Source organism: Trichosurus vulpecula, chromosome 3 (assembly GCF_011100635.1).
Source record: "Trichosurus vulpecula isolate mTriVul1 chromosome 3, mTriVul1.pri, whole genome shotgun sequence".
In the NCBI taxonomy this organism is placed as follows: Eukaryota; Metazoa; Chordata; class Mammalia; order Diprotodontia; family Phalangeridae; genus Trichosurus; species Trichosurus vulpecula.
In genome coordinates, this window is record NC_050575.1 from 24,964,009 (window position 1) to 24,986,149 (window position 22,141).

The 22,141-nt window shown below is 37.7% G+C and overlaps 1 protein-coding gene across 2 annotated transcripts in view; it reads left to right on the forward strand.

Annotated features, from left to right (window-relative positions):
- Window positions 1-22,141, forward strand: part of FNIP1 (folliculin interacting protein 1) — a 140,322-nt gene that overhangs the window by 102,771 nt on the left and 15,410 nt on the right. For both annotated transcript variants that reach the window (XM_036748845.1, XM_036748846.1), the window contains 3 exons: window positions 3,022-3,107; window positions 15,309-15,455; window positions 20,917-21,086. In XM_036748845.1, the coding sequence (XP_036604740.1) occupies window positions 3,022-3,107; window positions 15,309-15,455; window positions 20,917-21,086 (403 nt within the window). The remainder of the gene's footprint in view (window positions 1-3,021; window positions 3,108-15,308; window positions 15,456-20,916; window positions 21,087-22,141) is intronic.

Genomic DNA, 22,141 nt, shown 5'->3' on the forward strand with positions numbered 1-22,141 from the left:
CCCCCTTCCAGTGAGAGGGAAAGCAAATGTATTATTATACATGTCATTCAGAACATCTTTCCATATTTGCCATGTTGTAACCAAAAAAAAGTCAAGAAAAATAAAGTGAAAATAATATGCTTCAGGCTGCACTTTAGGTTCATCAGTTCTCTCTCAGAGGTAGCTAGCATTTTTCACCATCAGCCCTTCAGAATTGTGGTTCATTGTACTGATCAGAGTAGCTAAGTCTTTCATAGTTGATCATCATTACATGAATGCTGTTTAATCAATACTGTATTCTGGTTCTGCTCACTTCCCTTTTCATCAGTTCATATAAATCTTCCTAGGTTTTTCTGAAACCCTCCTGCTCATCATTTCTTAGAGCAGAGTAGTACTCCATCACAATCGTTATACTACAGCTTATTCAGCCATTCCCCAATTGATGGGCATCTCCTCAATTTCCAGTTCTTTGCTCCCACTAAAAGAGCTGCTACAAGTCCTGGCTTCTAAGGAGCTGGTAATATAGTAGGTGGGTTGTGACACAGGCATCAATGTAAAATCAGAGAGTCAGGAAGGTATAGAATGTTAATGGTAGTTCAAAAGAGAAATAGAACATTCCCAATGGAGATAGGGGAATGAGGAGGAAAAGATTCAGAAAAGGTTTTTTGGAAGAAATAGAATTTGTGCTGGACCTTAAAGAACGGGTAGACTTTTGCCAGGTAGAGGAACAATATAAGAACTAAGTCACAAAAGTTTTGGGAAAATATATTGCGTATTCAGAAAGACAGGTCAACAAGCATTTATTAAGTACCTCCTTTGTGCCAAGTACCATGTCAGGTGCTTATGTAGACAAAGAAAGCCAAAAAACCAGTTCCAGCTCTCAAGGAACTTCATAGGATAATAGAGTAAAGAACATGAAAACAATTTTGAAGAAACAAGGGGTATGTGTAGTAAATTGGACATGATTGTAAGAGAAGGCACTGGGATTAATGAAGACTGGGAAAAGCCTCATGCAAAAATTGAAACTTTAGCTGGGACCTGAAGGAAGCCTGGGAGGCAGAAATAAGGGGGGAATTGCAGGTATGGGAGAGGTACAGTGAAAATGTACTGAGTCAGGAAATGGAGTGTCTTGTGTGAGGAACAACCAAGAAGGCTGGTGTCTCTGCATCATAGAGTACAATTGGGGGAATAAAGTGTAAGAAGATTAGAAAGGGGAAAAGTGAGAGGAGGTTATGAAGTCTTTACAAAACAAATAGTGGATTTTATATTTGATTCTGGAGGTAATTGAGAGCTATTGCAGTTTATCAAATAGAGAAATAGCATGGTCAGACCTGCGCTATAGGAAGGTCACTGATAGCTGAGTAGAGGATGGACTGGAGTAGGGGCAGACATAATTCAGGGAGACCAATCAGAAAGCAATTGCAATGGTCAAGGGGTAAAGAGATGAGTGTCAGTGTCAAAGGAGAGAAGGATACATACAAAAAATATTGTAAAGGTAGAATCAATAGGATGTGGACAATCGAGTGGATATGAGTGAGGAGTTGAGGATGACACCTACGTTGCAGGCCTCGTTGACTGAGAACCTGATAGTGTACCTGACAACAATAGAGAAATTAGGAAGAAGGAAGGTGGCTGGGGGGGGCGGCGCGGAGATAAAGAGTTCAGTTTTGCACATTTTGAGTTTAAGATGTTTACAGGACTTCCAGTTCCAGAAGTCCAATAGGCAGACTAGAGATGTGAGTCTGGATGTCCAGATAAACAGATCTGAGAATCGTTTGCATAGAGACGGTAATTAGATTCATAGGCGCTAAAGCAATTACCAAATGAAATAATTTAGAGAGAGAAAAAAGAGGGCTTAGGACAAAAGAACCTTGAGGGACAACAAGGGTTAGTGGATGTAATTTAGATGAAGATCCAACATAAGAGACTGATAAGGAATGCTCATACAGATAGAAAAAAAGCCAGGAGAAAGTGGTGTCGTGAAAACCTAAAGAGAAGAAAGTAGCAAGTAGAGAATGATTTAGAGACTAGAGAGAGATAGAGAAGTACAAGAATAATTTGGCAATTAAGAGATCATTTGGTAACTTTGGAGGGTATAATTATAATGACCAAGCTTGTCCCTTAAAGAGATATGAGGAACTGCACTTCCTTCCCTTCTTTGAAAATGTAGGGACTGTGGGTGTGGGGCATTTCATATGCTGTTAAACTCAAAGGATAAATAGATTGGTTTTACTAAAATACTCTTCTTTTTTATAGGATTTGCCTGTCTGGGCAAGGGATGGGGGAAAATATATTTGAAAATGAATCTGATATAAACAAAAACATTCAGTAAAAATAAAATTCCATTTCAGTATCTAAGAAAAAGAAGAAAGTATTTCTCGAGATTAAGATCACAGTGAGGACTATTCCAGTTTTTGACTGTGCGCTGGTTACATGAATGGAAATAAGAAGAGGTGTTAGAAAGGTTGGAGCTGTATCAGATGTTGTTGACACTCAGGAGGACCTGAGTTCAAATCCTACCTCAGACACTTGACACAAGTACTAGCTGTGTGACCTTGGGCAAGTCACTTAACCCCAATTGCCCTGCCAAAAAACAAAACAAATAAAGATATTGTTGACAGAAACCTCACCTCTGAAATGTGAGGCGTCAGTGTGAGCTGTTTCTTTTTAGTTACAGGCAAATCACTTTGGTTAACAAGGTAATTCTGTATAGCCCAGAAAGGTTCACAACTAACTCCTTTATGTTGACGTTGTATGCTTTGACAGTTGCAATGAAAGATTCAAAGTATGAAAACTTTGAACTCTTTTATAACGTTCAGTGACAAGTGCAGAGTATAAAGCCTCCATAAACACATGGGCCTCCTCAGTCTTTCCCTAGATAGGAAAGTTGGCAGTCTGTTCAAGGTTTTCTAAAAATAGGTGTTTGGCTTCTTAGTTCTATAGACAGGTGAGAGAGAAAATGTGTGAATTTGTTTTCCCTTTTCTCTCCCTGCTTTGACCATGGTTACTATAAAAATTATGCATTTCATGATTATTTTCAAGGCTATGAAAATGAGTCGAAGGTCAGCTGATGCCAGTCAGCGGAGTTTGGCATATAGTCGTATTGTTGATGCCTTAAATGAATTCAGGTAAGTGTTGTTTTTCTGACCTTTTATGATACCTTGCTCTGTCTGTCTATACACAAACTGTTTTCTCTCCCTCTGATTCTTAAATAATCATCTTGATATAAGTATTTTTGAAACTAGTGAATCCAGTATCAGAATTAAAACGAGGTCTAGTGGGTTAGTGGAATACCAGTTGTGCATGGAGCACAGTCATAACAATGCTCAGCACAGTGACTGACACAGGAGGAGCTTAATAAATGTTTGTTGAATGAATGAACAAATGAATGTATTTGGGGACCACCAATCATATGAGTTTGAATCCTGGGCCATCTGAGAAGGAAAATAGATCAGGAAGTAGTCCTCCTTCTGCTTGTTATGCCAAATAATTAGATCACCAATAGAGAAGAGGTCCCTCTTTTCTTATTCGTCCTAGAATATATTTGTATCTCCAAGTACCAGAGATCTCTCAGGGATATAGTATTTTTTTTCTTTTGTGTCCCAGAAGGCACTTTGATACATTTCTTCTTAGGCAAAGAGTAAATCACTGCAATAATCCCCAGCATATTCAAACTTTTGCACAGACTCATACTTACATTCTTGCTCTGTGATAGTCAAAATTAAGAGTTTCTCTTGCTCTTTTTAAAAGTTAATACAATTAACTGAAGGAAGAATGGTAGTCACAGTTTTGCTGACTACTGTATCCAGAACTAGTAGTACCCACCTAGCCTGACCGTCAGCTTCAGCTTTATATTCGAATGCTGTAGCTAAAGCTATGGAGCTATATTTTTTAGGAAGATGTTCTGAAAAAATATTTACAAAAAAATTTTACAAACTTTTTTTAAGAATAAATATCCCATGTTGGGAATATTCATTCAAAACTTTTTGGGAAATGCTACACTAGACTAAACTTGTACATCAAAGGAATAGGCCTCGTTTTCAACAATAATCATTAGCAAAGACTTTAAAATCTCTAGTTAGTAGTCTTTAAGTTTGCTTTAAAATAACAATTATAAAATATCTTTTAGTTAGTGACAGAAATAGCATGATTAAGTGTATTTGTGTATTTGGACACAGTTTTAACTTGCTTTATGTCTATTAAATAAGCTACTTATCTGAAGTCTTGTTTTGGTTTGCTTTTACTTAGGTTTAGCTTTTAACCTTCAGGTTCCCTTGTGAGTTTAAGTTATTCTCATAAGTCTTCTTTGCATCCTAAAAATATTATAAAATGTGGCAATGCTCATAAATCTTTGGGCATGCATTCACTCATACTCTCTCTTTCTACTTATAAACGTGTGTGTGTGTATACACACACACACATACACACATACTCACATATATATACACTAATGTGAGCATTCGTTTTCCAAAATATTTTAACATTATGTGTCTGGACTATATATGTAACACATTATTTACACCTTACTCTAATGCATTTGCTTAGGCGTCTTTTTTTGAGCAGATTTATTTCCCTTGAAAATGTGTTAAATGTGCATAAGAGCAAAAATTCAAGTATTCGTGAATTCTTCTGCCTTCAGCAGTTTTTGATGTAGGACGTTTGTGATCTGTTATCTTTCATTATTTTTTAATACTTCAGATTGTTTCTCACCAAATGCAGAATGCCAAGTATTTTATTAATATTTTATTCAGACGTATTGAGTTGTAGGTCTTTTGTGATGACTAAGTAGAGTATTGGAATAGAGATTGGACCTGTGATTTAATTAGTTTAGGGAACTCATGGGTGAAGAAACTCCCTCTACAGTCAATATGTGGCCCACAGGTGGCCTTAGGTACAATTTAGTGGCCTTATTTCTATCTGAGTGTGACACTACTGTATTATTCTATGTTCCCTCTCAGTGTGGAGTATAAAATAGAGAAAACAGCTCTAATCTTTGAGTATCTCATAAGACTATAGATCTCAAACTAGAAGAGGCTTTAGAGGCCATCTTATCAATTTTTTAAATTTTGCAGTTGAGGAAACTGAGGCATGGAAAGGTTTTGTTTTGCCCAGGTTAATATAGCATCTGAGAGAGGACTGAAAGCCAGGACTTCTGATTCAGAGCCAATACTTTTTCCAGCTGTACTATGTGGATCATCATTCCCTTGTGCTGAGAAAAGAATTTATTTTTAAGATTAAGTACCTAAAGTTAACTGATGCGTCAAGATATGTTCATATCTGTGCAGATAAACAGTTATTACGTACCAAATTTAAGCCAAGAAAAAAATCATTTCTTCTTTCTACTAGTTATCTGATTTTCTATTTTCCCTTTTTCCTTATTTCTAAAAAAATTAATCTATCATGACAGTAAAAATGCCTTATTTATCTTTTCATTTCTCCGAAAAGGAAAAGAGTACCTCATCTCAGCAAGCATTATTTATATTCACTTGAAGTGAGAGATAATATACAACCTTTGGAGTTCACATTTTGTAATTTTTGAGAAATCTTGAATTTACGAACTAATTACTATGTTCCCTCCAAATAAGGGTATCAATAGTTAATAAATACAATATTTCTCAAAAAAATTACGAAATGCTTGACTTTACCATAGGCTTTTCCTTGTCATTATTACAACCTCTGTTCCTTCCTTCTCTTTCTTTTCTTCACTGTTCTGTTTTCACTTTCTTCCCTTAATAAATTTGAACTGTTAACTAGTACATCTAAATATTGTCTTTTACCTTTTAATTCCTTGTTCTCTTTCTTTTTCCTACTACCACTGTTTGTGCCCTGCTAATATTACACCCTGGGTTGCTACCACACCCACTTTGCCTGTTTGTGTTCTTGTGCCACTGAATGGGAATTGTGGAATCATGGCTAAGGGGTTCACTATAAATTCATGTCTAATTTTAACTAGGGCCTCACTGATATGCAGCCATCTTTTATTCTTCCCTGATTTTTTTTAATATTTCTGTAGTAGCCTTTTCAAACCTCTACTCTTTTCTCAGCTAAGCAGCAAAACTCTTATCCAATTTCACTGAAAAAAATGAGAGCTATCCATTGTGAATTCCCTTATCTCCCCAACTGCACACATCAAAACCCCTCTACCTCTTCACCCATATTTTCCTTCTTAAGTACATTCAGTGCAGAATATGTGACCCTTTTCCTTGTCAAAACCAATCCTATTATTCATGCCCTTGCCATCAATCTCATTCCCCACTGGTTCACCATCCCAAAGGGGAAGATCTCACCTCCAAGAGCTTTTGCCATTGATCATTCTCTCTTTTATCTTAAATCTCTCCCTGTTTTTTTACTGGCTCCTGTTCTGCTGCCTAAAAGTATGCTCCAGTTCTCCCCTCACTTTTCTTCCACTTTCACAAAAACCTTCACCTGAAACTATTTTATCTCTTACCATATTCACTGGAAAGCTTGGTCATTTATCTCATTGCTTCTGCTATTTCTCCATCCACATGCTTTTCAACCTCTTGCAATTTGGCTTCCAACCCTCATTCTTCAACTGAAATTACTTTCTCAAAAGAGTATCAGAAATTTCTTAACTGCTAACAACATATGAAAAATGTCTTACAAATCTTCCGGCATTATGTAAATGTTGCTATTCTGCGTCCTATTTGACTTGTCTACAGCTTTTGACACTGTTGACCCCCTATTCCTCCTTGGATTCTCTCCTGTTCCTTTTAGTTCTGTGACATTGTTCTCTCCTGGTTCAATTCTTACCTGCCTGTAAACCTTTCCATCTCAGTTGATGGATCGTTACCCATTTTTCCCCAGAGTACTATTCTAGACTCCTGTTTTCTCCTGTGGCTAGCATTTTCATCTCTTCCCACCAGTTCAGTTATCGTGTCTGTGCAGATGATTTCTAAATCTATGTTACCTAGCCCCAGTCTCTTTCCTGAAGCTTAGTCCTAAATATCCCCCTAGAACTGCCATTTTCCTGGAATAATGCACCATGTGCATAGTTAAGTAAACTTAATTACAAGGTTCTTTGAGGAAGAAGGCACTAACTGGGAAAAGTATCTGAAACTCAACATGTGCAAGCCAGAACTCATTACCTTTTACTCCTGTTAACCTGCCCCTCCCCTAGACTTCTTTATCACCATCAAGTTACCCAGATCCATAACCTTGAAATAATCCTGTTTCCCCCTTCTGTCTCACCATACCTCTACAAGCTCTCTTGAATACATAACATTCCCTCCAGGCATCACTACTCGCCTGGACTGTTGTAGTAAGTCTCCCTCCTTCCAATCTCTTCCCCTTCCAACCTACCTTCCTGTATTGGTAATTAAGGTGGGACTTTTTTTTACTGTTTTCTCTTTTAGCACTTCTTTAATCAGTGTCATTGAAGAGTCTGGCCTTTCTTTCTTTGATTAAATCAGGAGTCTTCGATGACCTCCTTGCCTCAAGGGAAAGCCTAGTTTACATGGGTTTGAGTCACATGTTTGTGACGCCAGAAGCTTTTAGGCCCCGTGGGTTTAAGCCACATGTTTGTGATGCTTTTAGATCACAAGGGTGAGTCACATGTTATGACACCCTTTGACCCTGAACAGAATATATAAACTCATGAGGTTGGCTTTTTTCCGGGGGGGCTCTCATTCACTGGAAGAGTGGCGAGTTACTCTGAGCAAGCCGTTGTAACTGCGCCCCCCCCCCCCGCCCTGGCCTTGCTAACCCAAATGTTGGTTTGTATTTAGTCTGTTTAGTATGTTTGTAATTTGTAATATGTTCATATTTGCTCTGAAGTTCAGGGTGCTGGCTTTTCCTCCTGAACTAAGTGAATGATATTTGTATGTTGGATTAAAGTGAGATTGTTAACCCCTTAAAGTTACTTTCCTTAGTAAAGCAGATCAGAGAACCTGTGTTAGCAGCCTTCTGTGTGCTGATTACTGTTGGTCTTAGACAGCTGCAGTAGCTACTAGCCACATTGTTGCTACACTTCCATACACCTGCCATGTACTCTGTCTCCCCTACAAGTTATCATTAAATTTCATTGGCCATCTGTTGTTTAAATGATAAAATTCATACTCCCCAGCCTGTCATTTTAAGGTCCTCCACAGTCTAGCTCTAACTTGTCTTTCCAACGTAATTTCACATTAACCCCTTTCATGCATTCTTCATTTAAGCTAAACTTTTGCTTGTGTTCCACAAATTCAGCAGACCTCCCCATCTCTGTGTCTTCATGTATGTTGTCATACATTCCTGAAATGAAAAGCTTCCTCGTTTCCCTCTCAGTATCCTTTCCTTCAGATGATAGGCTCATATTTAGAGCTGGATGGTACCTCAGAAGCCATAAAGTCTGGCCTCAAGGAAGTTCAGGCACCGCATCTTCTCTGAAATTTTTCCCATTACTCCCATTCGTGTTCTCTCCTTCCTTACACTTTGTAGTTGGTTGTTTCTGTGTCTGTGTTATATCTCCCCAGGACAGTATTAGGCTTTTTTAGAGCAAGAACTACTTTCGTCTTTGTTTCCCCAGACCTACTGTATGTCCTTGGCAGATAGGAGACTTTTAATAAATGCTTATTTAATTTAATTTATCTAAAAATTTGTCTGTTGAAGTCCAAAATTATAAGTTCTTTTGAGTCTATAAATTATGGTGGTATAATGCAGAGGTGGCCTCGAGGTCACATGTGGCCCTCTAAGTCCTCAGGTGTGACCCTTTGACTGAATCCAAACTTCACAAAACAAAGCCTCTTAGTAAAAGGATTTGTCCTATAAAACTTGGACTCAGTCAGAAGGCCACACCCAGGGACCTAGAATGCCACATGTGACCTGGAGGCCGCAGGTTCCCAACCCCTGGTATAATGGATTAAAAAAGGAATTTTTGAACGGGATAAAAATTCCTCTGAATTATGTGGTATAATAGAAGGACTATGACTTGGAATAAGAGAACCTGGAATTAGATCTGATTTCTAATACTAAAACATTTATAGTATTGTGTTAGACAGATAGTGTTAGATGGAGTGCTGGGCTTAGATTGAAGAAGAACTGGATTGAGATCCCACACTAATACTTACTTGCTATAGAACCCTATCATGTAGCCTCTGTGTGTCTCAGGCAAACTCCCTTAGATTTATTTATCTACTGAGTAGCAGATGAATTGTAGTCCAGATCTCTGATCTATATAGGAGCTATGACCTGAATGGAGTTTCAATATTGAATTCTCTGGGATAACAGAATCATTGCTCCTTCACATTCTTTCTTTATTTACAAATAAAATTGTTTTAAGACAGTTTCTACATGATTTTAAGCTGTGAATTCTACATAATTTATTAAATAAAATATTGATGATTTTTTATTTCATCTTTTTTTTTAATTTAGCATTTCCTATCAAACATTTGTTATTTGTTTATCTTGTTATGGCATACATAGGTGAGAAGGACCACTTTAGGCTCAAGATATTAGTTATTATATTCTTGGGTACTGAGAGAAGACTTTGGGATTAAATTTGAGATTATATTGTTGCTATGCTTTAAGCTGTTTATGCTTTAGTCTATAATTTTAAGACTTAGAATAGTTGCAAAGCTACAAAAACATTGAGCTATTCTGACTAGCCCTTGTGATGTGCAAAATAATGTAGGCATCCCTTCTCTTTCTTTCCTTTCCCATCTTCCCACTGAGAAAAGGTCAACTCTATGGCATGTTTGTTTTACACAGTCTGTATCCTGTAGGCACAGGTGTATTATCAGCTTAATGTTTATATCTCATTTTGTCAACTCCCCTAACTGAGAACACAGCTCAAGAATTAGAGGTGAGAAGTAGAGGTAAAAACTGGTTTCAGCTTGAAACATCCAGGTAGAATTTCAGAGAGATAGATTTCTGATCAATATATGGAGAAATATCTTAATAAGAGCTCTCCCGGGGCAGCTAGATGGCGCAGTGAGTAGAGCACCGGCCCTGGAGTCAGGAGGACCTGAGTTCAAATCCGGCCTCAGACACTTGACATATGTACTAGCTGTGTGACCTTGGGCAAGTCACTTAACCCCGATTGCCCTGCCAAAAAAAAAGCAAAAAAAAAAAAAAAATAAGAGCTCTCCAGAAGTAGAATGGGTTGTCTTGGTGTGGATAATGAATTCTCTATCACTTCAAAGTGAAGAGGGATATTGTAGAGGGAATTCTTGTCTGGATGTGGTTTGTACTTGACTTTTGAAGTCTCTTTCAGCCCTTGAGATTCAGTGATTCCAAAACTCACACAAGTACTCTTTTTAATTGATTGAAACTCTAAATTTTGTTCATTTATTCTCTTTTCTCTTTGATGCCATATGCTCTTAAAATACCAGCTACTAAAATAGTTCTTCCTACACATTTGTAAAGCCTATTCTCACAAAATTTTCAGCCTGACAGATAGGATTAAAAGTGGCATAAGAAAATAAGTTTTCATGAAATTTTAAATTTCTCCACATTCTCTTAAGAGTTGTCTGTCCTAGTTAAGGATATTTATTGCCTTTGACTCAGACTATATCTGGACCATATAATTCATCTATTTGAAATGGACATGTGTCAAGACCAATTCTCTCATAAAAGGCATACATGAAGCATGAGGGTAACATTGAAAACCGTATAATTATGGTGATTTGGGTAGCTTAGAGACAGTTTTGCCACATACAACTCCATATAAATTAAGACCCTGCATAAATTAAAATGTCATATACCAACATAACATTCTAATGTGACTTCCTTGTCATTGACTTACAAATCACCTCTCATTAACATGATAGTATTTTTGAAGCAGGTAACAGTTCTGATTGCTTTTAATGCATTTAAAATTTAACGTGTTCATGCTTTAATGGCAGCTTCTTTCCTGAATTCAGCATGTCTTCTACTAATCTTATATGAATGGAATGTGGAATGAAGAGTCAGACTTAAAATGTGGCAGTCCTTATGGTCTCACTTATAATTTCTTTGTAGACATAGGCCGAAGTAGGTCATCCCAGAAAGAGTTTTTAAAAATTCCCCTTATTTGCCTAAAAGAATTAATCCAGGCTTGTCAGTTCTGTTTCTTGTTTACAACAGCAGGGTAGTAAATCCTTGCCCTTGGTTTCAGGACCATTATTTACATCTCTGGTATTGAGGGTTCCCTTTACTGCAGTCACATGATTACTGGCTTGCTGCCAAGAGAATCTGCTTGGCTGGGAGGAAACACTATCAGTTACAGATGCGGCCAGAGTTACCAGAATAGTAAACAATGTCACAAGACCCATTTATTCCTCTCCACAAAAACATGGTTTGGAATATCGTGGGTTTTATTTTTTCTCCTTCAGCGAACCAGAGGCAAATATTTGGCCATATTTTATTATTGTAATAGAGTTCATGAGTTTGCGTATGAGCTTGGTGGTTGGCTGCACCTCAGTGCGAAGCCTAAAGGCATGGCACTTTTCCCTCTTGCCTTAAATGATACTTAATTTTTTAAACTATTCTCTCTGAGGCTCTAGAAAGTGTGACCCCTTATCTGAATACCCCACATACTCTTGTGGACTCTCACTGTTTGAATTCATCTCAATTCAGCAAACTGTAAGATCCTGCAGGGCACATGAAAGGTACTCTTTGGGTCTCTGCCTTCAAGGGGCTTATAATCAAATCCAGGGGTGTACGGCATGTAAATAAAGTAGTATGACGTAAGGTAGAATTCAGTAAGGACAAAAAAGAAATACAGACACCGTATTCTGTGAACATTTGAGGAGGAAAAGATTACTGAGTACTGGGTAGTAGAAACCATAGAGAGTGGTACATGAGCTAGGTATCGAAGGAAGGAGGATATTTCAACAAGGAGAGATAGAGGAGAGGTACATTCCAGTTCTGGGAGCTGGATTGCACAGTGCTTAGAGATGGAAGAGGGGTCAGGATGAAAACTGCCAGTAGTCTATTTTGGCTATAATTCTGAGAATGCAAACAGAAATAGTGTGAAATAGAATTAGAAAGTCTAGTTCAGGGTGGGGAGCCTGAGGCCTCGAGGCCACATGTGGCTCTCTAGGTCTTTGACTGAATCCAAACTTGATGGAACAAATCCTTTTATTAAGGGGATTTGTTCTATGAAGTTTGGGTTTAAAGGGCTGTATTTGAGGACCTAGAGGGTCACATGTGACCTTGAGGCTGCAGGCTCCCCACCTGGTCTAATTGGACTGTTAAAGGCCTTAAATGCCAAACTAAGAAGTTGTTTTTTTTTTAATTCCATAGTTATTAGGGAGCCATAGAAGGCTTTCGAACAGAATAATAATGTGGGAAATTAGGAGCATTAATTTGGCTTTTGTATAAAAGATGGATTGGAGGAAGAAAAAACTAGAGGCAGGGAGACCAAATGAGACTATTACAATAGTCTAGGCAAGATAAAATGAAGACTTGATAGAGTGGTGATAATATAACTAAAGAGGGGTATGGCTGGAAGTTACAGTGTGGAGACAGATTTAGTAGGACTTGAAAACTGATCAAATATAGGTCTTGAGAGATTGAGAAAAAGCCAAGGTGACTTCAAGGTTTGATCTTGAGGAACTGTTTCATGATTTCATCAGAAATAGAAATTCAACAGAAGAAGGGTAAGTTTTAGGGCAGAGATGATGAGTTCATTTATTTAATGTTGTCTAATGTGCCAGAATGATAGTGAGGTAAAGAAGTCCATCCAGGCATACACAAAGGAAAGAATGTAGCAAGAGCAGAAGGCAAAGACGGTACCATTATGGAACACCTTCAGTTAGAGGAGAGGGAGAAGAAGATAAGTCAATGAAGAACAACAGTGAGTTTTCAAACAAATAAGAGAAGCAGGTGGGGGAATGTCACAGACATAAGCCGAAGTAGAGAAACCCTCCCTATTAAAGAAAGGTAGTTTAACAGTGTCATAGGCTATTAAAAGGTCAAAGGATGGGGCAGCTAGGTGGTGTAGTGAGTAGAGCACCAGCCCTGGAGTCAGGAAAACCTGAGTTCAAATCTGGCCTTAGACACTTGACACACTAGCTGTGTGACCTTGGGCAAGTCACTTAACCCCCAATTTCCCTACCTTCCCCCATCCCAAAAAAAAAAAAAGGTCAAGGGAGAAGGAGAACTAAGAAAGGGCAATTGGATTTTGGTCTTTGGGGACCCTTGGAGAGAGCAATTTCAAAAGAGAGTTGGATGGAAGCCAAATTGCAAGGGGTTGAAAAGTGAGTAGATGGTGAGTCAGTAGATCTAGCAAGGGTAGAAGTTTAGCAATTAAAGGAAGAGATAGAACCCTGTCACTTAAGGAGATAGTTGAGGAAAGGGAAGAGTGTTGGAATTTTGTGTTTTGTTTTGCTTTTAGAATGGGGAGACTTGGCCATATTTGTCAGCATGGGAAGAATCCATTAAAAAAAGGAAAAGTTGAAAATGAAATATAGAGAATGAAAATGATTGATAGATCAAGGTCCAGGGGAGATAGAAGGGGATAGGAATTAAAGGCACAAATGAAAAAGATAACCTTGGCAATGAGAAGGACCATCCTCATCTTCTGAGACTGGATAGCAGAAAGGCTAAATGAACATTGAAGAGAGAGAGAGAGAGAGTAGATTTTAAATCAAAGTGTAATTAGAAAAAAGAAAGTAGTTATTCTTATTATTCATAAGAGGAAAGTGTTTAAATAAGAGCTATTCAAAATCATTGAAAGTTAGGAAGAGCACAAATCATAGTATTGTACCTATCTGTATTTGCTGCCTAGGAAATCACTACCTAGCAGAGTTTCATCTTTATTACTGACGTTTTGGGGTATAAGAAAATGGATTAAATAAGCTCACAAAGTCCTTTCTAGTTTGAGTAAAATCTGTCCTTCAGTGTTCAGCTAGAAGTAATGATTCTATGGACTTTGGGTAGGGCAAAAAGTGAGAAGCAGCCACTGCTATAAGTGCAAATAACAGAGAGCATATGAGGAGGAAGCAATTCTTCTATATTATATGTGTTGTTTAACCCAGAAGTGTACATTCACTCAGGATCCAGGAATTCCTTTACTCTGTGTTGAGGTTTGTGTGTCCTAGAGGAGTAAATTTTGGCAAGACTCATACCAAACATGTACGTTATTGGTTTTTTGGAGGGAGGAAAGCTGGGCAATTGGTGTTAAGTCACTTGCCCAAGGTCACACAGCTAGTACATGTGTCAAGTGTCTGAGGTTGGATTTGAACTCAGGTCCTCCTGACTCCAGGTCAGCGCTCTACTCACTAAGCCACTTAGCTGCCCCCAAATATGTAAGTTAGTATCCCTGAGACATGCCCTCAGGTTGGGACCTCTGTATTCTTCCTTGATAGCTGGCTCTAGCCCAAAGACCAACACCTGACTTTTGTTCAGTTCAGCAGATATAAAGGACAAAAACAACAGTACTTTTCCCCCAAGGATCTTACATTCCCTGGGAACATTGTGGAAAACATCTGTACAATTAAGTATAATAGAAGGTAAATCATGGTTAAAAATAAAAAGCATTAACAACTGAGTATATTAAGAAGAGATTTTATAAAAGATAGCACCAGAAGCACCTTAAAGGAAAACTAGGAATTTGAGTTGTGAGGGAATGGAATATAGTCTGATTTGACCAAATAATAGAATTGATGAAGGGGAGTAGTATCAGATGAGGCGAAAAAAATTGAGTGGTACTAGATTGAGAGAACTTGAATATTAGGTGCAGCAATGTTTGAATTTTAATCAGTAGGCATTTGGGAACTACTGAAATGTTCTGAGCAAAGGAATGACAAATTTAACAGATCTTATTAGGTTTAGGATGGTAGATACCTTCAGGACCACCAGATGGATATGATGCGGGGCTGAAGTTCAAGAGTGAGATTAAGCTTGTCAGATAGATTTGGAAGTTAACTGTGTAGAAATGATATGTAGGGGCAGCTAGGTGGCTCAGTGAGTAGAGCACCAGCCCTGGAGTCAAGAGGACCTGAGTTCAAATTTCGGCCTCAGACACTTGATACATGTACTAGCTGTGTGACTTTGGGCAAGTCACTTAACCCCAATTGCCCTACCAAAAAAAGAAAAAGAAACGATATGTGAATCCAGAGGAATCCACCAAGAGATGTAAGGTAGAAAGATCAGAGAAACTGGAGATTAAGTAGCTGCTGTGAAGTGCTACGTGAGGTACAAAGTGAGATTATTACTGGAGGGGGCAGGGAATACTAGGCACAGCTTTCAGGTCTGTACCTAAGCAAGATTAATCTTTTAAATTTGTTGAATTTATAGTTTGCGAGGTTGTAGTTTTACATTGTAGGAGTTAAGACCCAAGATAATAATCTTTTTTACACATATATCTGTAAGAATTTTTAATTTCTCTATCTAAATTTCTTTTTTAGAACAACAATTTGCAATCTTTACACGATGCCCCGGATTGGAGAACCTGTCTGGCTCACAATGATGTCTGGAATCTCAGAAAAGAACCAGCTTTGCCATCGTTTCATGAAAGAATTCACTTTTCTAATGGAAAATGCTTCCAAAAACCAGTATGGCCACTCTTTTTGCAACTACTTATATTCTTTTTAATGAAGTCAACGTTTCACTATTGAGCAAATATAGAATCTGTGAGATATAAGTAATAAGGGTATAAGAAAATCAAACATAATCTTTATAATTAACATAGTTCCTTTTTATTTTGTTTAGTCTGTGCCTGTGATTTCATTAGTATAGTGTGAAAGCTGTCTCTGCCTGTAGAGATTGGCAGTGTGCCTGTAATTTACAGTCTTATTTCATTGCTTAGGGAGGTGAAAGGTTAAGCACTGACCTTGCACTTGGTCACACAGCTGCTATTGTGTCAGGCTAGTATGTATCCCAGGTTTCCTGGCTCTGGGGCTGGCTCTCCAACTACTACACCATGCTGTCTCTCAGCCTCTCAGAGAATTATTAACATAAAGAGATATAAGGTAGAAAATAGAGGCAGTTAACCATATAGCCAAGGAATGAGGATGAATCAAAGTAAATATTGAGTAATTTGCATTTCAAGAACTTGTTATTTTCACCGATGCAGCGCACAACCCTATACAACTTAATAGATGGTCTCTGAGAGTTGCTGTGGCCAAAAAATTTGTCACCTTTCAGCGACCTGCTGAGTAGCCTCTTCAAATTTAGTTAGCCAGTTACTTGGCCAAGACATTTGTTTTATTTCTGGACCATACATGAGGCACTTCTGACCGGTAGGATAATACCTATCAGAGCTAGTGTAACCTTCAAGAAGTCACTCCCATGCCACAGTGTGGGGGGTAGAACTTGAGTGGAGGAATACTGTATGTATAATAAATGAGAACTCCCCATGTCTTACCATAAATTTTGCTCTAGGGTACTTACTACCATGCACTAGGTGGCACACTGGATAGTGGGGTTGGAATCAGGAAGACCTGAGTTCAAATGTGGCCTCAGACACTTAGAAGCTGTGTGACCCTGGGCAAGTCACTTAACCCTTAATTGCCTCAGTTCCTCAACTGTAAAATGGGGACACACTGGAGAAGGAAATGGCAAACTGCTCCAGCATCTTTGCCAAGAAATCCCCATGGACAAGTCCACGAGGTCACGAAGAGTCAAGACATGGCTGACCTATTACCACCAATTCTACCCACAATAACTCAGGAAAAAGAATGAGAAAATTATTTAGGTCTTAGTGACTGGAACCTGCCTGATACATCCAGTTAAACAAACACTTATTAGGTACTTATTATGTGCAAAGGCAGTGTGCTAGGTGCTGGGGATACAAAAGTAAAAATAATCCCTATATTCAAAGAGTTTATATTCTAAATGGAATGTATTCTGTTTTCATATGTTCTTTCTTTCTTTCAACTTTTCACCAAATCCCCAGAGTCCAAATGAGTGACTGAGAAGTGATATCCCCTTTGTAGGTATAAGAATGATTTTGCTTAAGTAGTCCATATCATTTTGCAACTCAGAATAGTACATTTCCATTAATTAGATAGTTCATTCATTAATGGGCAGTATCAGTTGAACACCTGAAAGTCATGAAATGATTTTTCCTGGAGTAAAATGCTATTTATGTTTTTTTTCATTATTGCCATAGTTACATCTGTTAATATTCAACTTCTTTTTAAGGGTTGTTTTCTACTCTCCCAAGGAATAAAAAGTTATTCCTTGAATTTTTTTTCTGTTACCTCTCTAGACCAACTGATATGCATATTTCCTCCTTTCTTTTCACTGTTTCCTTTTATATCAAAGTATCAAATTTTCTTCCTCTTGCTTCAGTCTCTCCTTAAAATTTCTGTAAAGCCTTATGTAACGCATAGTCCTATAGATGCCTAGTGATTAGATACATTACCTACATTAAGAGTAATATAAATACTACCAACAATATCCAGAAGGCATTTATTAACATGCATCGTATGTTAATACGATGAGTGAGTACATGAGTGGGTGATCCTTTTCAGTAAACATGAGGATTTTATTATCAAGTGTTCATTCTTCACTCTACCATTAGAATTAAAAGTATTTCTCAAGTTTCTATAGTTCTTTAACCCCATCAGAAAGCCTGCAAATAAAAACTGCAATTCCATTTTATTCATAAAATTTGTTTCAACATGACGTACAAACCCACAGCATTCACCTAGTTGAATTCTCCACAACTCAAGCTCCCCAAAAGAGTTGTCAAACAATACAGAAGGGTGATTGCAACTTACTATACATGTAGTGTTACACATCAGTAATTTTCTTGTTTCTTAAAAGGATTGATGTGTGCATCCTTCATAAGCTACCACTCATGTTGTCCGTTTCAGATTTGGGTTTTGTTGCTCTTTAAAATTGTTTTTTTATAGTTTGAAGGGTGCATGTTCTTTTGACTCTACTTTGATCATCCTGCTTCACTTCATAGTTATTTGAATTCTTATCCATCATATATGTTACAGCAATATTCTGTTACATTTATGCACCACAATACTTTTGTCTATCTCTTAGTTGTTGGACACAAAGATTATTTCCTTTTTTTTTTTTCTGTTAACAAATAGTGATGCTATGAATATTTCCTTATACTTTGATCTTTTCTTGTTGTTAGTAACTTCCTAGAGATATAAACCCAGTACTGGATTTCTGGCTCAAAGGCTATGAATAATATTTTAACTTTTCAAGGCATAATTTCAAATTGTTATCCATAATAGTTGGACCATTTCTGAGCCTCACCAGCAGTACCTGTGTTCTCACATCTCTACGAACATCAAAATTTTCTAATTATTTTGCCATCTTTGCTATTTTGATGGGTGTAAGGTAATATCTTGCAGTTATTTTATTTAACGTCTGATTGCTAATGATTTGAAGCACCTTTTTTAGATTGTGATAGTTTGTATAAAACTGCAGTTCTTAAATGTGCTTCAAGAATCACTATCTCAGGAAATCTTTTTGCATAGTAAGTGGTCTAGTGTGTGATTATTGTTGCAATTGAAATTGAGGTAAACAGAAACACAAAGTTCCAAGAATGTTCAGTTTATTGATAAGACTAGCAGTTCCCAATAAAAGGGATCTCTCAGCTAGACAAAAGACCATGAGGTGGGGCTTACTAGCTTTCACATAGTTGGGGGGAAAGCGAACAAAGAAGAGGACACATCACAGATGGAATATAATATGATTGGTTACAAAGTCTGAAGTATCATAGATGATGGAAAACATATGATTGGATAGAAGTCTGGAATGCAGGGCTATCACCAACCCCTCCTTCCATCTTGTTGCTACGGGAAGCTCCTTGGTGGTGGCCTCCTTCGTGGCTAGTTAGTGTCCACAGCATTAACAGACCAGACAGCCAGTGTTGCTGAGATAATAGACTTCCTGACACTTGCATCTTGCAAGAGTTGTTAGCAGGATACCAGATCTCCCTTAAGTATACATGTGTAGTAAGACGAGTAGAGAGAATATATTTCTTTATATATTTCTCATATATAATGTATATAGTATATAGTATGAAAATATATATAACATGTAATATATTTCTTTGAATTAAGGTGATTTGTAGGATTTGTAGCTAAACTTTTCAACTTAGAGAGGAAAACTGGACTTCTGAACTTAACGCAAATACAAAAAAAAAATGTGACTTGGGCAATTTTACAACATGGTGGTGGTGATACAGAATAGAATCAATTACAAAACAGAAACAGAATCAGTTTGATTTTCTCACTATCACTGCTCCCATAGCACCTTATCTTCAGCAGTGACTCCCTTCATCATTCATTTTTTTTAAACCTTAAGCCAACAAAAGGTTTGCTAAAAGAGATCTTCACCTTCTGAATAAGGCATGCATTAGTCTTTAACAACATAGGTTCAGTAGGACTACATGCTTAGCACACTTTCAGCATCAGTTGACCACAAATATTTATTTTAAGGTAGTCTATAGTATAAAATTGGATTAGCTGGCTTATAAAAGCATTAAAATGAAAAAAAATCATCTTTCCTCTAATTTTACCTACTATCTTGAGTGAAAGAAAACATATAGCTCCCTCTACTAACTTCTCCCCAAAAAGTAAAGAAACCCTTTATCACCTTATATGATGTACTTGTTTGGAAGCAATATTTATTCATTCTACCAGAGATGGTAAAGTTGAATTTTAACTGAGTCTTAAAAAATGAAGATACAAGCTTCTACTTCTGAGATCTATTTAATGCATTAGCATAGTAAATGCTGGGCATCTAGATGGCTCTGGGTTAGGCCTGGAGTCAGGAAGACCCCTGAGTTCATATCCATCCTAGCTGTGCGACCTTGGGCAAGTCATTTAACCTCTGTTTGCCTTAATCCACTGGAGAAGAAAATGGCAAACCACTCAAGTATCTTTTCCCAAGAAAATTCCATGGACAATATGATCCACAAGATCACGAAGAGTTAGACCCTCTTGTAAATGCTACTCTGGACCTGAAAAGGTTACTCTATCTCCAGAACTACCTACTTCTCTCTACCAGGCACTTCTGTACCCTGTGTCATAGAAAGAGTACACTTGACATTGAAAAAGCTCCTTTCCCTACGCTGTCAGAGAAAAGTCACCCAAGCCCTGGTGCAGGCTACCCTAAAAAGGTAGAAGAGTTGTTTCTTAAAGAATAGAAAGGAATTAGAAAGAATAAAGAATAGAAAGGCACACCTATTCTTCCCCAAGTGGCAGTTATTTAATTCTGATGGCGCCTAACTTGTCATGCATGTCATTTCTTCACCAGGGTAGGCAAACTGATAGACCAAGTCAGTAGGGCAATATAGCCACATTCACTAGGCAAAAAGTAGCAAAATTAATCAGTAAGAATATGTTAAACACCAAAAAAAAAAGAATATGTTAAACATCTACTATATGCCAAATGCTGTGCTAGTTGCTGGATATACAAATACAAAAAATGAAACACAATCTTTACGAGGCATTTCAAGTACATATGTAAGCACATACAGCATAGATATGAATAAGTATAAAGTAGTTAGATGCAAGGACAGGTAATTAGAGAGACTCACAGGAAAGGCTTCATGTAGAAAATTGTGCTTTTAAGGAAGCACATCTTTCTTTGAGAAGGTTGGAGGTAAAGAGGGAGTCCATTCTAAGTTTATGGTTCAGCCCATTGTAACAGAAATAGAAGATAGAAAGTCATGTGTGAGGAACAGAGGTCAGTTTGGTGGATCACCTAGTGTGGTAGGAAGAATAATATCCAGTGAGGCTGGAAAGAATGGTTGGGGCCACTTTGTAAAGGGCTTCAAATCTAAACAGAGGAGTTTATGTTTTATCCTTAGACACTCTATTTCAGTAACTCTTGAAAATACTTACAACCCCACAGCATATTTTAAGGTAATATCTAACAGGAATGTTGTATCTGAAGGATCTCTTTTGTAGCTGCTAGCTAATTCTGTATGATATTTATTTATAATCTTTCTTCACATTTATAACCTTTCTTCTTTATATATATACACTTTACCTATGGCCAGAGGATAGAGATTGAAACATTGATTGTGCCTTTCAGATTCTTACCAGCTCTCCTTACAGCAGTCCTGACCAATCATCTTGCCTGGGTTCCAACAGTCATGCCTAATGGACAACCACCTATAAAAATATTTTTAGAAAAACATTCCTCTCAGAGTGTGGACATGCTGGCCAAGACTCATCCCTATAACCCACTGTGGGCACAGCTAGGTATGTCTTCAGGGAATCTTGGTCATTTCACAGCAGAAACATTTGACTTACTATGTTTCTATAGTGTGCAAGGCACTGTGCTACATAGTGGGCATGCAAAAACAAAAAAAATGGCATAATATCTGCTTTCAGAAAACTTAAAATCTAATAGAAGGGATGTGACACGTACACCTTCTCATAGAAGGTGGTATGTGATGGGAATAAAGGAGAAATTGCTTTCTACTGTGGGAATCAGCGAAATGTTTCATTGAGAAGATAGCCCTTGGAGGAAAAGAAAGATTTCAGCAGGGAGATAGGAGGTACAAATGCATTACAAGCATGGCAGATGACATATACGAATGCATGGATATGGGAAATAGCACCAGGGAACAGTTAGTGCGGTTTGGCTTATAGTAGAATACCAGAATGGCCTGGAACATCTGGTCCTACTCCTTCATTTTACAGATGAGGAAACTGAGGCCCAAGTCAGTGAACTAATTTGTCCTAAATTACACAGCTAGCAAGTAGCAGAGCCTGATTTGACTCCAAGCCCTTTAGCTCCAAATCCGTTGTTCTTCCTACTATACTGTTTCTAGATTAGGGGCAGATCATGGAGGGTGAGGTGAGAAGTTAGTATTTTATCCTATATGAAGTGGGATAAAGGTTTTTGAGCAAGATAAGACACATACATTAGGAAGGATATTTTTGCAGATTGTGAAGGGAGGGAGAAAGTAATAAGGATTTGAACTAAGGTAGTGGTTGTGTGAATGAAGAAGAAGGAGATAAATGGAAGGGATAGTGTAGATACAGAATCACAAAATGTGGTAAGTGATTTGTGGTTAGAGAGAGAGAGGAAAGAGTTAAAGATGACTTGAAAGTTTTGGTCCTCATAGATTGATGGAGTAGTGGTGCCATCAATAGGAATAGGGGTGTTAGTGGGGAAAGGCCAGTTTGTGGCAGGGAGGTGATGAATTTGGCACATGTTGATTTCAAGAAATCAGTTGAATCCAAGTAGAGATATTTGTGTGCTATTGAAAATAATGGGACTAGAGCTCAGAAAAAAGATGAGGGTTTAA